Below are 15,042 nucleotides of genomic sequence, written 5' to 3'. Positions count from 1 at the left end.
TTGAGGTGGCCCCCGGGGAAGCTGGAGTTGGTGGCCAGTCCATTGCAGTCTCTCCCAGCAGCTGATACTTCCCACCTGCGTGATGGTAGGTAACTTGCTTCAGCTTTCTGAGATTCAGCCAGCTTTTCTGCAGAATGGGGGAAGACAATAGTGCTTACGCTGCAGGGTTGTCTTGAGATGAAATGAGATAATCCCGGTGATGCACTTGAGAGCCTGGTACCTATAAGTCCTCTACTGAAGGTGAACTCATGGTTGCCCTGACTTTGGGAAATGCACACCGTTGCAAGCAGTGCAGACATTAATATGACTCATTATTGACTTGTTTGATGGCAGTGGCAATTGAATGCTATGAAGGAGATACACAAAGTGCTAACAGAAAGAAAAGTGGGGGACTTCCCTGGTGGCCCAGTGGTTGAGAATCCACACTTCCAATACAGGGGACGTGAGTTCGATCCCTGGTTGGGAAACTGAGACACTGTATGCCACGGGGCAACTGAGTCTGGGCACCATGCTGTAACTAAGATCGGACACAGCCAAATAAATAAATGTTTTTTAAAAGTTATTAAAAAAAACAGCAAAGTGGGTTATTGGACTAGAGTGGGGCGTCAGGGAAGAATTTCAGCTGAGGTCTATGGAGAGTGGGTGTCAGATATGAGACTGGGGAGCCAAGTGGGTATCCAGACATAGAGAAGAGCAGACCCTTGGAAAATGGGAAGCCCCCTCTCACTGGGGGAGTGGACATAAGGCCAGCATAGTTTGAGCACAGAGCAGGGAAGAGTGATGGGAGAGAAGGCTGCTGAGGAAGGCAGGGACCAGCACAACGCCAGCCCTTGTGAGCCACTTTGAAGGGTTTGGATTTTATCTTAACACTGACAGGTGGCCTTTGCAGGGGTTTGAACCCATGAGGGATGTGATTGCGTTTTGTTTTGAGGCAGTCCCTTTTTTGTGATCGAACTGATGACAGGGATGGTTCATAGGCTATTGTAGGCTCCAAGGTGTGTGAGATGGTGATGGCTCAGACCAAGGAGTGTGGAGAAGAGCTGGAGATGTTGGAGGAGTCAGGACGATGTGACTGGTTGCAGATAACAAGGTGAAGGATTGCCCCCTCTTTGACAGATGTGGACCCTGAGGCTCAGAGAGATGGAGTAACTGGCACAGAGTCACCCAGCGAGGAAGCAGCTCCACCCCCGATTCATTCTGAGGTCTGTGTAGTTGGGGTGCAGGGCACATTTCACCTTTGCAGAAACCTCTGCCCCTCTTGCCTCCCTCCACCTGCAAAAGGCAGCTCCTAGGGACAGAGAACATTCCAGCCAAGCTCCATCTGTCCTGCCTGGCTGCCTTGGAGACGACAAAAAGCAATTCATCATCAGTCTCCATTGTAAAGCGATAAGGAATCAGCCGAGGTTTCCTTCCAGTTTGGGACTCCCGTTAAGTGATAACTCCATGGGTGGCTTCTCCCCTACCCCGGCCCCTGCCTGCCCCACTATCTGACTTCCCTCCATTGTCTGTCTCCTTTCCAGCCGGCCCAGGAGGCAGCCCCAGTGAAATGTCAAAGGACCAGGCCGGCCGGCGGGCCCCTTCTGTTTGGACCCAGCTGTCTCCAAACTATCTCTCCTGATGGGAGGAGCTAAAAAAGCTGGGAAAGTGTTTTTATCAATGCCACTCAATCACATCCAGTTCGCCCGGGCCTGGGAGACCACTTGTCTGTCTTTCTCTCTCCTTCCCACCCTGACAGCCCTCCCCAACCACTGGAAACCAGAGGCGACCCAAATAAAGGTTTTAGCAAAGCCAGTTACTGCACTGGATACTGAGAGGGAAAGGGAAAAGGAATTGGGTACCGTCAAGGGCTTTGCATTTCCTCAGCCTCCTTGGTTTTTAGAGCAATCCCACACCCTTTCCTTCACTGGAGTCTCCCTGTAGTCTTTTAGTCACGGGAGATGCCTTCCACCCCCGTGGCAAACAGGAGGCAAATAGAGGAATAAGAGCTTGGGGTAGATTCCCAAGTTTATGTGGCTGATCCAGGCTGCAGTCATCAAATAAATGTTAATGGCACACTTACTTTGTACTGGGTGCTGTGCCATATGCTGAAGATAGGGGAGAGAGATGGCAAAGGTCTCTATTCCCAGGAAGCTTGTATTCTCACTGGGGGAGACTGATAGCAAGCAAGTCCGTACATCCCATGGCTTTGGATAGTGGCTTACTGAGATTTGAACTGGAGATTTGAACTGGAGTCTTTTGATTTCCAATCTTCCCACACTACCATCCAAGTTCTTTTTACTTTAAGGTTAAGAGCTAACAACATGGGGACAAACGCGTACACACCAGTCCATCCGTCCATCCAACCATCTATCCATCTGTCTGTCCATCCATCCATCTGTTCATCCATCCATCCACCCATCCATCTATTCATCCATCTACCCATCCATTCACCCATCTACTCATCCATTCACCCATCTATTCATCCATCTGTCCTTCCATCTATCTGTCTGTCCATCCATCTATCCATTCATCTGTCCATCCATCCATCCATCCACCCATCCATCTGTTCATCCATCTATCCATCCATCCATTCATCCATCCAAAGAGGCAAGGTTACTACCTTTTCATATTCTCCGAACACAGTGGGTTTCCTGAAGGCTGAAAGGCTGGGGCCATCTATCAGAAAGAGCGCTGTTCAGAGTCATAAAGCCTGAATTAGAGTTCTGGTTCTGACTTGGCAAAGGTCACTCAGCTAAGGAGTTGGCATTTTATCTCTCCACCTTCAGTATCTTAATCTGTGAAGACTCCCCCACAATCTTTCATCTGAATGGACTCCATCAGCAAGGGAAGTGACCCGTTTGGCAGTGGTGACAATGTTTGCTCAATGGGATCAGACATTTGAAATTAGCTCTGTGAGTTTCCTGGCTCTGGAATTCACCCAAGTACCTTGCAGTATTGGACAACCTTCACAGAGCCATCTATCCAGTCTTCCAAGAGGGGAAAGAGAGTAGAATTGTATTACTTGGGCAGATAAGATTTGAATACTTAATTTAAGTACAAGGAAAATAGAAACTAGACTGCAATATTATTATCTCAATTCCTACATGAAATTTATATATCCTCCCCATGTATAATGGGTTTCCCCGACCGCTCAGTGGTAAAGAATCTGCCTTCGATGCAGGAGCCACAGGAGACTCAGGTTTCATCCCTGGATTGGGAAGATCCCCTGGAGAAGGGAATGGCAACCCACTCCAGTATTCTTGCCTGGAGAATCCCATGGACAGAGGAGCCTGGTGGGCTACAGTCCATGGGGTCTCAAAGAGCTGGACACAACTGAAGTGACATAGCACATTAGCACCCCGTGTATAACACAAACAAGAACTGAGATTGGAATGGTCTAGGGGTTTGTCCAAGGTCATGTAGCCAGTGAGTCAAGAGACATAACTCAGTGCCCTAAAATCTGTATCCGGGATTCATCATTAAAGCCATTTTATCCAAAATCAACAACATCCGGAAACACACCGGCCACTAGGGTTTTTCACGATGTGTTGTGGTGATCAGTGGTCAGAATCAGGAAGAGCTTTTCTGTTATCCAAGGGACTCAGCTGGGTTTCGGACATTTGAAGTGTAATTGACCACCCGTATGCAGCTTTCTGAAAGCAAGCCATGGACTCATCTCATCGAGGACTTGACCTTTTGACTGCAGCCCATTCCCCCAACTGCGGAAGATAAGCAGGACTCGGCTGGGACAGATGTGTTTGCTGTTTATCAGTTATCAGGCTCCCAATAAAAAGATAGAAACCAAACCATCACAAAAATAAACACAGAGATTACATCGCAAGCATTTATCATGACCAGCGTGAAGTTTTGATCCTGGCTTTGGAATTTCTTTACAGTATGATGAGGACCAAGAGAAACTGGAGAATGCTTAAGTCCTGTTTCCTTCAATAACCCAGCATTGAGTTTTTCATAGGACTCTGCATCAGATCTTTGGAGTATTAAGCCTTGGAATGTGTAATTTTACGATTTTCCAAAATGTGGCTCTGGCCTTTTTCATATTATCCTTCCTTTTTTTACTTGTAACTAATCTGGAAGGGGATCAGAAACTTGGGACTGGTTAGTTTGCCTTTTTTTTTTTTTCTCTTGCCAAGGGTACCCTGCAGCTGTACTTGCTATTATTGAAAAGGAGAACGCCCTGGTTAAATGGAAAACCCAAAGGTTATGATTCCAGCAACAATGGAAACATTCAGATTTATGGATCTGTGGGGTGGAGGGAAGGAAGAATGGAGGGAAGGAATCGAAGGAGGAGGTGGCCAGGACAAAAAATATAAATAAGTGGAGTGTAGCAGTGTCCTTAAGATGCTCCCAAAATGCTAGGTTGAAAAGTGAAAAATATGGACCCTTGCTCATCTGGATGTCTTCAGACATCTGGATGGTTGGCATCATGTAGCTAGAACACCTGGAAGAATGATGATTGCATTTTTCAATTTTTGGGGACCAGTGTTTGAGTATCCTGTGGGTCCCAGATGTGTCCCAGAAAGAGTTTAGCTGAAAATAAGTGCTTGCTATTAGATGGGTGCAACCTAGATGTGAAGATACATGTTTGGGGGGAGATTCTGGACATACCTGGGGGTATCACCTGGAGAATGATGAGAGTGGAGGTGTTGGGTGGAACCGACATCCAAGCTACCCTACTTGGCACGGGCTGTTGGTTTATAGTCCAGTGCTAAGCCGTAGGACTTGCTGTGGGAAGAAGACTTACTTGAAGCTTTACCCCCAAGGACTACCTGCTCATCACAGTGTCAGCCTCCTGCTCTCACAGGTCCTGCCCTCGTTCCCTTGCCCCTGGACGGGGGAGGATGGAGAGGGGCCAAGGATGTGCTTCGAGCAGGACCACAGCAGTTGACCAGCACCTGGTAGGGGCTTGGTAGGGGCTCAGTCAGTATTGGTTGGGTGGCTGAGTGAGTGGCATTGGATAGTAGAAATCCAGAAAGCTGGAGGCGAGGCAAAATGCAATCGGCAAAGTGAATTAGTCGTGGCTTTGATTCCAGCCTGTACTCTTTCCCAGCTGCATGGCCTTGAGCAGGTCACTTCTCTGAGCTTCAGTTTCTGCCTCTAAGAGACGAGAATGAGAACAGCCACCTCGAGGAATGACGGTGAGATTGGAGTTAGGTCACTTAGTAGGTGTTCAATAAATTCTAGCTCTTATTTCCTTCCTTATTTAGTCCTGTGTCCTGTCATCAACCATCATTGTGATCACAGGTGTGGGAGTGTCGCAGGGTTTCATTTTTCTTCACACCCCAAACATGGCATATTTCCTTTTTTTATATAGACTTTTTTTTTTTAAGATGCAAATATGTTCTTTTATTATAAAGAAGTCTAGGCATGAAAGATAGAGTGGTTTACCCAGACCATATCACCCTTTGACAGCACAGCTGGGAAAAGACTCTGTTTTCTAAGTCTAGTTCTCAATTATTATCGGCATATTTCTTAGCGTTGTTCATTAGAAAGAGATCGGAAGTGAGAAAAGAAAAATCTCCAGCTTGGGGAGTAAAATCCCAGCCAAGGAATGAATCCGTGTGAGGTTTACGCCTCGGTAGAAACTCCCTAGGACTGCTTCCCCCGAAGGAAACACCTGGAGGTATGTTATTACGGATGAGGTCTGCCAGGACACAGGTGGTGTTATCCTGGCGACATGAGCTGCCCTGGGTGATGGATACAGGAGATTTCCATGCTTGATATTATTATGCCTGAGCTGCCCAGTGAGGTAAGTATTGCTGATTCTGATTCAAAGATGATAAAAAGGAGTCCCAGAGATGACAGATACCTTGCTAGTGTCCCACCGATATTAAGTAAAAGAGCCAGAGTCAGGCTCATGCATATCTAGGTTTCTTAACTGAGGTCTGCATTTTGGGGAGTCTTTGAGCCCCTTGAAGTTGTATGCATCACTTTTGTCTATACCTACAGTTCTCAAAATGTCGTGTTTCAGTGTTTTTTCCTAGAAGAGAGCCCAGCACTTTTGTTAGAACCCAAAGGGGTCAGTGACCCCAAAGTGGTGAAGGAAGACTGTCTTTCAGAGACAGAACTCTCTTTCCCTTGCTCTCTATTAGGGATTAATCAGTGCCCACAGGAGGGAAGTGACTTGCTCAGCGAGGAAACAGTAACATAGTAATTGGTACCAACTCCACAAGAGATGTCAGGAAGGGATTTGGGGATTCATTTCAGTTTCCATCCATTTATCTGTCTGTCCATGCCCTGTTCCATTCATTGCAAAAGTATTTGCTGCATGTCCTACTGTCTAGCATGGACTGAAGAGCAGGGATTCCGTCACGAGATTCCTAGGATTCTAATCCCACCTCCACTGTTGTCAGCCACAGAGGACCGTGGGCAACTTTCTTTCGTTGTCATTGTTCAGTCGCTCAGTCATGTCTGACTCTGCGACTCCGTGGACTGCAGCATGCCAGGCTCCCCTGTCCTTGGCTATTTCCTGGAGTTTGCTCGGATTCATGTCCATTGAATCGGTGATGCTATCCAACCATCTCATCTTCTGTCATCCCCTTCTCCTTATAGTTGCTTTACAATGTCATGTTAGTTTCTACTGTACAGCAAAATGAATCGGCCACACTTATACATATATCCCTCCGTTTTGGACTTCCCATTCAGGTCACCATGGTGCAACAGGCAGGTTTCTCGACCTCTATGTGTCTCCTTTCTCTCCTCTGTAAGATGAGGATACTAAGAGAACCCACCTCAGGGGGTTGTTGAGATTAAATGGGTGACCTCATGAAGAGTATTCAGAACAGTGACAGACTGTATGTGTTCTTATGGTTGTGCTTGATGCTGTTGTTATTATTGTTACTAGGTATACGCCCCTGGTTCTGGGAAGATAGTGATGGGTATTCCAGACCATATGTTGCCTTCCTGAAATTTACATGCTGGGGAGGAAGGAAGAGAATAATAATAATTGTCATTTATTGAGCGTTTCCTTGTATCAAGCTCTGGACTAAGTACTTAACCTATATTTTCCCATTTCATTAGCAGTTCCCTTTCTAGAAAGTGCCGTATGACTCTTTCCATTTTATAGGTGAAGAAGCTGAACTCAATTTCCCCAGCTTACTAGAATCTATACAAAGCATCTTCTATAACAATTGCATTAATGTTCTACTGAGGGAATACACTGAAATTTATTTTTTAAAAAAGAAACTGGGCTCGGAAGGGTCAAACTGTTTGCTTAGGGCTCCGTAGCCCAAAGTCTTAGCTGTGACAGGCCACCCCCTTTATGGTCGGAACAGAGGTTGGAGCTAACCATCTTCCAGACTTAATTCTTCCATCCTCGGGCCAAATGGCTATCTCAGCCTTGAGCTGTGGGGTGGCTGGTCCCTGGCCTCATGGGTGTCTGTCTTCCCACAGATGAAGAATGTTCCAGCACAGACCATCCCTATAAGAAGCCCTACATGGAGACATCACCTAGCGAGGAGGACCCCTTCTACCGCTCCGGCTACCCCCAGCAGCAGGGCCTGGGTGCCTCCTACCGGACAGAGTCAGCCCAGCGGCAGGCCTGCATGTACGCCAGCTCCGCGCCCCCCAGCGAGCCCGTGCCCAGCCTGGAGGACATTAGCTGCAATGCCTGGCCCAGTATGTCCTCGTACAGCAGCTGCACGGTCACCACCGTGCAGCCCATGGACAGGCTACCCTATCAGCACTTCTCTGCTCACTTCACCTCGGGGCCCCTGGTCCCCCGGCTGGCCAGCATGGCCAACCATGGCTCCCCGCAGCTCGGAGAGGGAATGTTCCAGCACCAGACCTCCGTGGCCCACCAGCCTGTGGTCAGGCAGTGCGGGCCTCAGACTGGCCTCCAGTCCCCGGGCAGCCTTCAGGCGTCAGAGTTTCTGTACTCTCACGGCGTACCAAGGACCCTGTCCCCGCATCAGTACCACTCGGCCGTGCACGGAGTCGGCATGGTTCCAGAGTGGAATGACAACAGCTAAGGCCAGGCCTGCTTCTCTGCTGCCGTTTTCCAGAGGGAGGGGAGAGAGAGAGGGAGAGAGACAGCCACAGGGAGAACCCCACGGACGAGATGTCTCATTTCACCCCGCGTTCACGTCTGCACTTGAGAACTACCCCCGCCCCTACACACCCCCCCGACACTGATGTAATCAGTTGCTTGAATCCACAATTCAAAAAATGTGACTTTGTTTTGTCTCAAAACTAAAAAACGACAAGAAGAGATGAGTCCCCGCCCCCCCGTCCCCCTCCACGACCACTGCCCTCCTTGACCGGCCACAATCACACCACCTCCAGGATGCCCTCCCTGATTTCTTCTTTTGGTCTTCAGAAAGTCCTGCCTCCTGGAGTGTTTGATCCTCATGCGTAGTTGGAGTCCTTCCCTGTCTTGGTGTTAATGTTGACGTTGTTATATAATAAATAATAATATATTTTTTTCTTTCAATTTTCTTAATGGGACCCAGTCCCTTATTCTGGGGGAGGTCTGAGGCAAGAATGTTTCAAGATATGTACTTGTGGGGTTCCCTTCAAATACTCCTCCAACCCCCAAAACCTAAATTGGCCACCCTCCCTCTTGACTAAGAAATTACCTACCTCTGCCAGGGATGTTTCTGCCAAGCTTCCCTGCGTCCCAGCTTCTCTACGATCTTGGCCTCCCTTCCCCATCCTCATGGAGTCCAGGTTCGCCTCCTGCCCACCAGTGGGGTCAGGATAACGCCGGACTCCATCTGGCATCCTGTCTCCCTCAGCCCTCCCGTCTCCCCGGCTCCGTGTCCTTCCCGCCCTCTGAAACGTGGCCTATACCTTCCCAAGCGGAAATCTCGCTTTGAAAAACTTAAAAAGCCCCGGTTTACATGCGGGCAGAACTGTGATAAGCAAGGCGCAAGCTCTGTGCTGACAAGCGTTGTGAAAAAGCCAAAATAAATATTCGCCCTGATAACCAAAAAAAAAAGCAAAGCCAGCCCCCAGCTTCCAAACCTCCATCACCGCAGCCGATGACCCAGACTGGATGCAAAACCAACACCACCATCCCTAAAGAAGCAGCCAGACTTATTCACTGAGGAGCATTCTTCAAAGACATCATACCAGCACCAAATGCAGACCCTAAACTGTGGTTATTGAAAGCAGAAAATGGTATTAAAAAAAAAAGTGTGTAAGTAAAACGTTATTGCAGGGTTCTTCAGATGTAATATTTTACTGGTACTATTTATTTATAAATAGGAGTTCTAATTAAGTAATAACCTGAAATGGAATCCAGCATGGGAGCTGGCCAAAAGCTTTTAATTTTATTGATACTCAAAATCAAGTTTGCATTTTTTCTTCCCTTTCAAATGTGCTTTGCTTTCATGATTAAAAAAAGTTATTTTTTTTAAACTGACCCTAATAAAGAGAACAGGGTAATATGTGAGACTGCGTATGTTCAAGTACGTAAGAGTGTGTGAGTCTGTTTGTCATGTGAGTGTCTTTCTGCGATTATGTCTTTTTATGTTGCTAAGGGAGGGGTGGGATGAGAATTAAGTACTCGTTTCGTATATTTGTGTGCCAGTTAATGCCTAATAAATACCATGTGCTTTAACAAGTACAAGGGACTTGAACACCCATTTTTTCCCCCCGTGTTCTTTCAATGGACTGAATTGAGAGGAAATTCAGTGGAGGAAACAGAAGGCGAAGTTGTCTGGCAGGTGAATTTTTCGCCCCATCTGCTTTCTCCAGCTGTTCTCAGGGGTATTTGGAATCCTGTATTCAAGCGTGATGGAGCTGAATGTGTTTACCCACTGGCTTAGACTTCTGGAATGGAGATATTTGTTTTGATTGAATTTGAGTCAGCACTGGAAAAGAAAAACCAGGAATCCCAACTGATCAAAAAAAATGACATTGACCATACCTAATACTTGGTTTTCTGAAGATTTCTTTCTTTGAGTTAATTTACTGCAATGAATTGTTTTGGAGGTCCCCAGTACAGGTGACTTTCTGAACCTTCTGTGGATATTTACTCAAAGCCCACAAATTTAGGAGGTATGAGTTTGTCCTGACACTTACAGGGCAAAACAGAGCAGCAAACCAGTAATGCGTTTAGTGCTGCCATTTTTGTTTCTATTTTTATAATTTTGGTGCCATACCTTTCAAATGATCTAGAACCATCAGATATGTCACATTGCCTTAACACAGGAACAACTGGCTTCTTGATTTCAAATTATTCATTTAATCGGGTCCCCCTGGGCCTTTCCTAGCACAGAACTCCCAGGAAGTGTGAATTAATTATAAAGAGATGACAATTCAGCTTCTTTCAAGTACGATGGAGAAACTAGGTCAATGGCCTTCCTGTCCCCACAGAGAATGAATGAGTTAAGTTTCACTGGAGAAATTCTGACTGTACTCTATAAATAGATGTTTACTCTCATGAGTTAATAAAGGGGGCTTGAAAAACTTACCTTCCCAACTAATTAGCCACCTACACAAGATAAGCAGTCTTAGTCTTTCTCAACAGCATCACAAGAATACTGAGTTAATGCTCCCATCTCTAGCACTCAAACGGTAGCTTCTTTGGAGAATTATTAAAAATATGTCAAAGCTTCATAAATCAAAAAAGGGACACTGTCCTTCCATAACAGAAGCCAACTGACCTCTTCAGGTTCCAAACAGTGGTAGTAAAGGATCTTTATACTAAATTGGTAGGTTTAAGGATGTCATATCCAAAGATTCATGTAGTCTTGTCATTGTTTAGATGTCAAAAGACACAACACTGGGGACTTCCCTTGTGGTCCAGGGGTTAAGACTTTGCCTTCCAAGGCAGGGGATGTGGGTTTGATCCTTGGTTGAGGAGCTAAAATCCCACATGCCTCATGGCCAAAAAACCAAAGCATAAAACAGAAGCAGTACTGTAACAATTTCAATAAAGACTTTTTAAAATGGTCCACATCAAAAAAATCTTTAAAAATTAAAAAAGACACAACACAAATTATTATATTTCTGTAATATCTTTGTGGATGCTTGCTTTGGACTGGACAAGGGATAAGTACTGAGGACACAGTGATGAACAAGGTGATAGAGGTTGTGTCATCCTGGAGTTTATGGTTTACTGAGAGAAACAGCCCTTAGGCAATTGTCGTCTTAATTAGTAAGGCAAAGGCAGGGAGAACTATGAAAGCAGTGTGCATAATGTCATAAAGAAATAAAACATGGAGTCCTAACCTGGTTTTTGAGCCCTGAATGATGAGTAGGAATTAGCCACGTGAAACATTGGGAAGGAAACCTTTCAGGCAGTGGGAACAGCTTGTGCAAAGGTCCTGAGGCAGAAATGGGGATGGAGGAATGAGCTACAGGTTCATGAATGGATAGTAATCACCGAGTCTACATTTATTCATTTGTTCCACAAGCATGTGTTGGAGTCCCAGCCTGTGTGACAGACACTCTTACCTGTTGAGGACCCTTGATGGTGTTAAGGTCTTTTCCATTTTCTCACCACAGCTGCAGGGGACAGACAGGATTCATGAGCTGGTGGGCTTCTTTGTACTTGGGAGAGCAACATTACAGCATCCTTCTGGCTTCCTTGTCCGACACTGAGCGCTCAAGTGTGGGACTTAAAGTTGTGAGGCAGAGGAGTGCCAGAGCCATCAGAGACTCTGACCATTAGTATGAGCCCAGAGAGGCTGGGGACACTCATAACAGCACACGGCTGGTGTGTGTGGCAGAGCTCAGCATGAAACCTAAGTCTGCCCAAGCCTTGGCTTCCTCAGTCATGAAAAGGACCTCTTTTACCTGCTTCAAAGGACTGTTGTGAGGTTTGAGATATCTTTGGACATGTCCAGTTAAGTCCCTATCTCAGTACATGCTTAATAAACACTTTAAAAGAAAGACTTTGATCCATGAAATGCAAGTTACATATAACTTTTTATTCATTGACTTAGTAAATGCATATTTTAATAATAATTAAAACAATACAGGAAATCTCCTGGTGGTCCAGCGGTTAAGACATGGAGCTTTCACTGCCGAGGGCCTGTGTTCAATCCTTGGTCAGGGAACTAAGATCCCACAAATCATCTGCCATGGCCAAATAATAATAATACATGTTGCTAATGAGAAAATAGGAAATTTCATAAACTCCTGGAATGAAGATGGATAAACTGTTTGGGAGAAGAGTTTAGCAAAATAGATCAAAAGCCTTAAAAATGTGCTAATCATTTAACTGGACAGCTCTGCTTTAAGGAATTGGTCCTAAGGTCATAATCTGTGGTGTGTACAAATATTTATTTTCTGGAATGTTCATTGTGATTTTTTTAATCACACGAAACTGGAGACAACTGGAGTTGGGGTAAATAAATTAATGTCTGAGCAGACAGTGCAATACCAGTTTGCCATTAAGAAATGAAGACAGTTTGAAGGAGATGCTTAAGATCCATTGTGAGTGAAAGAATGGGTTACAAGTAGCATGCCTACCAGCATCTCAATTTTACTAAATACATCTGCATTCATTCATGCTCAGAGGAGAAAAACCAGGATGTAGAATACAATAATAACAGTGGTGAGAGTTGTGGGTACTGACGAGAACTGTTGGGTTTTTAAAGTTTCTCTGTGTATTTGGATATTTTCTGTTTCTTGAGATGAAGATGAATTCTGTTTATAATTAAGAATAGAATTAGTGAAGCAAAATCACATTTATTTTTTGGTCGTTAACCAAATGGAGTTTGTGAGGAAGGTGAGGCACCAGTGTCTGAGGATAAAGAGATGGAGATTCTGTAAGGGGTGACAGTGGGCAGTGACAGAGCTGGGTACCAGTCCAAGGCAGCTGCCTGCTGAGTGTGGAATGTTCTCCTTGGCAGAAACGAGGAGGCATCTGGATATTTCTCTGGCTCCATTTTTTGGGGTTGAGTTTTGGAGGCTTGGTGCTCTTATTGGGTCAAGGTATTGCCCTAAGAGAACTGTTCTCTTGTTAATGAATACACACAAGCACATACACACACAGACACAAGCACACACACATGTACACACATATACAGACAGGCACAAGCACAAGCACACATGTACATACACACACATGCACATACAGATATACACACATACAAAGACACAAGCACACACACATAAGACAAAAACACATATACACAAGCATACACATACATACATACACTCATGTGCACACACATACACATAAGCGCACAAACTAGACCACTAAAGAAGTCCCTTATCTATTTATTTTTAATTGAATTTGATTTACAATGTTGTGCTGGTTTCAGGTGTACAGCAACTTGATTCAGTTTATATATAGTTATTCTTTCAGATTCTTTTCCAGGGAAGCCCCATTTCTAATCCTGAGGTTTAGGTCCCTGGAAATGTCAGATGTTCATACTCTACTGATCTTTAGAGAAGAGGAAATGAAGGTCTGGGTATCTCCAGGGTGGAGGTAGTGACTTGCCCAAGGCCAAGAGGCTACTTAATGGCAGAGATGGGGCCAACACCCAGACAAACTGCATTTGTCTTAGATTCCTTGTGTGATGGGTATTCGGTATTTTGTGACCTCCCTGCATCTGTTCTTCCTTCTTTTGGAGATTGCACCCCGAATCTTTGGGAGGGTTTATATCATTTGCATTGTGTGTGGTCTTGGTGGGCACAGCAAATGGCTGGGTCAGTGCCCATCCCTGTTTCCGGGGTCCATCCTCTGGGTTACTTGCAGATTGGGTGGATGGTCTAGCTTCCTGCATCTGAGTCTCTCTGCTTTTGACGTCTTTCTCTAGCCTTAGGCCTGTGCTTGGCCAGGGAACCAAGTGATGAAGGACCAGAGTACTACCTTGTAAGTATCTCAGCCTTCTGTCCCTTTGATGAGACCGCCGTGAGTTTGTTTTACAGTCTCTTGCGGGATCCCTAGGGGGACTGAGTCCCACTTGCTCACGGAGGTGACCTGCTTGTTGCTGTTTAGGCGCTCAGCCGTGTCTCTTTGTGACCCCGTGGACTGTGGCCCACCAGGCTCCTCCGTCCATGGGATTTTCCAGGTAAGAATACTGGAGTAGGTTGCCATTTCCTTCTGCAGGTGATCTTCCTGACCCAGGGATCAAGTCCAGGTCTCCTGCATCTCGTGCACCAGCAGGCGAATTCTTTACCACTGCACCACCTGGGAAGCTCAACCTGCTTGTTACCACACCCTTCACTGGTTTCTTTCCCTCCCTTATCTCGAGTCTCACTCCACTCAGGTAGACCACTGCACCCAAATCCTTGTTTTAGGGTCTTCTTGGAGGAAATCTGCATTAGGAGAGTAACACTGTTAATCTAGAGGTTTCCTCTTCTTAGGCAAGAGGGTGGGAGCACATGACCCCTAGAAAAGGCTTATTGCATCTCTTTCTTTCCCTCTTCAAGAGAGAATCTTGAGTGGAGAAATAAACAGACCAAAACTACTAGTGCACATTCAGTCCCTTACAAAACTCTTTTTTAGCTCCTTCCACATACATCCCCCAGATTGTTCCTTTATTATAATTATGACTCTTCAGTCTTCCCTTCGGTTATGTGAATTCCTTTTCAAAGCTGCCACCCCAACTTAGAAAGACTGAGCAGAACATAACCTCATAGCACGTCATTCACATTGATAGTCTGGCCAAATGGAGCCCACTTGAAGTTGTGCAGTGCACAGCCTGCCCAACTGTTCATGGCAGCCCTGTACCACTGATATTTTCAGCACTTTCTTTTTTTTAAGATTGTACCATAGTGGATAAAAACCTTGATATAGAAATAGCCTTCTGCCGTCAGGTAAGTGAATGTCTAAACCATGAGCATGAGATAATTGAAACACAATTCAGGTATTCTTAAGGTTGAAGTTTGTCCCTAAAACAGGAGTCCGGAGGAGAAGAAAAAAATAAAATAAGGTTCCAGAAGGGAAACTGGGGGCAGAAGATTTGACTTTGCTTTCTTAATACCAATTGTATTCAAGGAGTCAGCCTCATTTCTGTTACTTTCATGAAACTGAAATAACTAGCCAAAAGCTTAGCTATTGCCAGTGGCATTTCCCAGATCTGTCTGGTATCTGCCTTCTTTTCCTGGAAAAAAAATACCTTTGCAGAAAAAGAAGGGGAG

At 45.5% G+C, this 15,042-nt stretch overlaps 1 protein-coding gene across 1 annotated transcript in view; it reads left to right on the top strand.

Annotated features, from left to right (window-relative positions):
- The window catches only part of TBX5 (T-box transcription factor 5), a 48,989-nt gene extending 40,825 nt beyond the window's left edge, over positions 1-8,164 (top strand). Inside the window, exon 8 of the mRNA XM_081538304.1 lies at positions 7,390-8,164. Coding sequence (XP_081394430.1) covers positions 7,390-7,967 — 578 coding nt within the window. The 3' untranslated portion in view covers positions 7,968-8,164. The remainder of the gene's footprint in view (positions 1-7,389) is intronic.
- Positions 8,165-15,042: the final 6,878 nt, after the last annotated feature.

The sequence above is a fragment of the Giraffa tippelskirchi genome, chromosome 11 (genome assembly GCF_054371585.1).
Source record: "Giraffa tippelskirchi isolate mGirTip1 chromosome 11, T2T-mGirTip1v1.2.pri, whole genome shotgun sequence".
Classification (NCBI taxonomy): Eukaryota; Metazoa; Chordata; class Mammalia; order Artiodactyla; family Giraffidae; genus Giraffa; species Giraffa tippelskirchi.
Note: the sequence above shows the minus strand (reverse complement) of the source record. Positions and strands in the feature narration are given on the sequence as shown.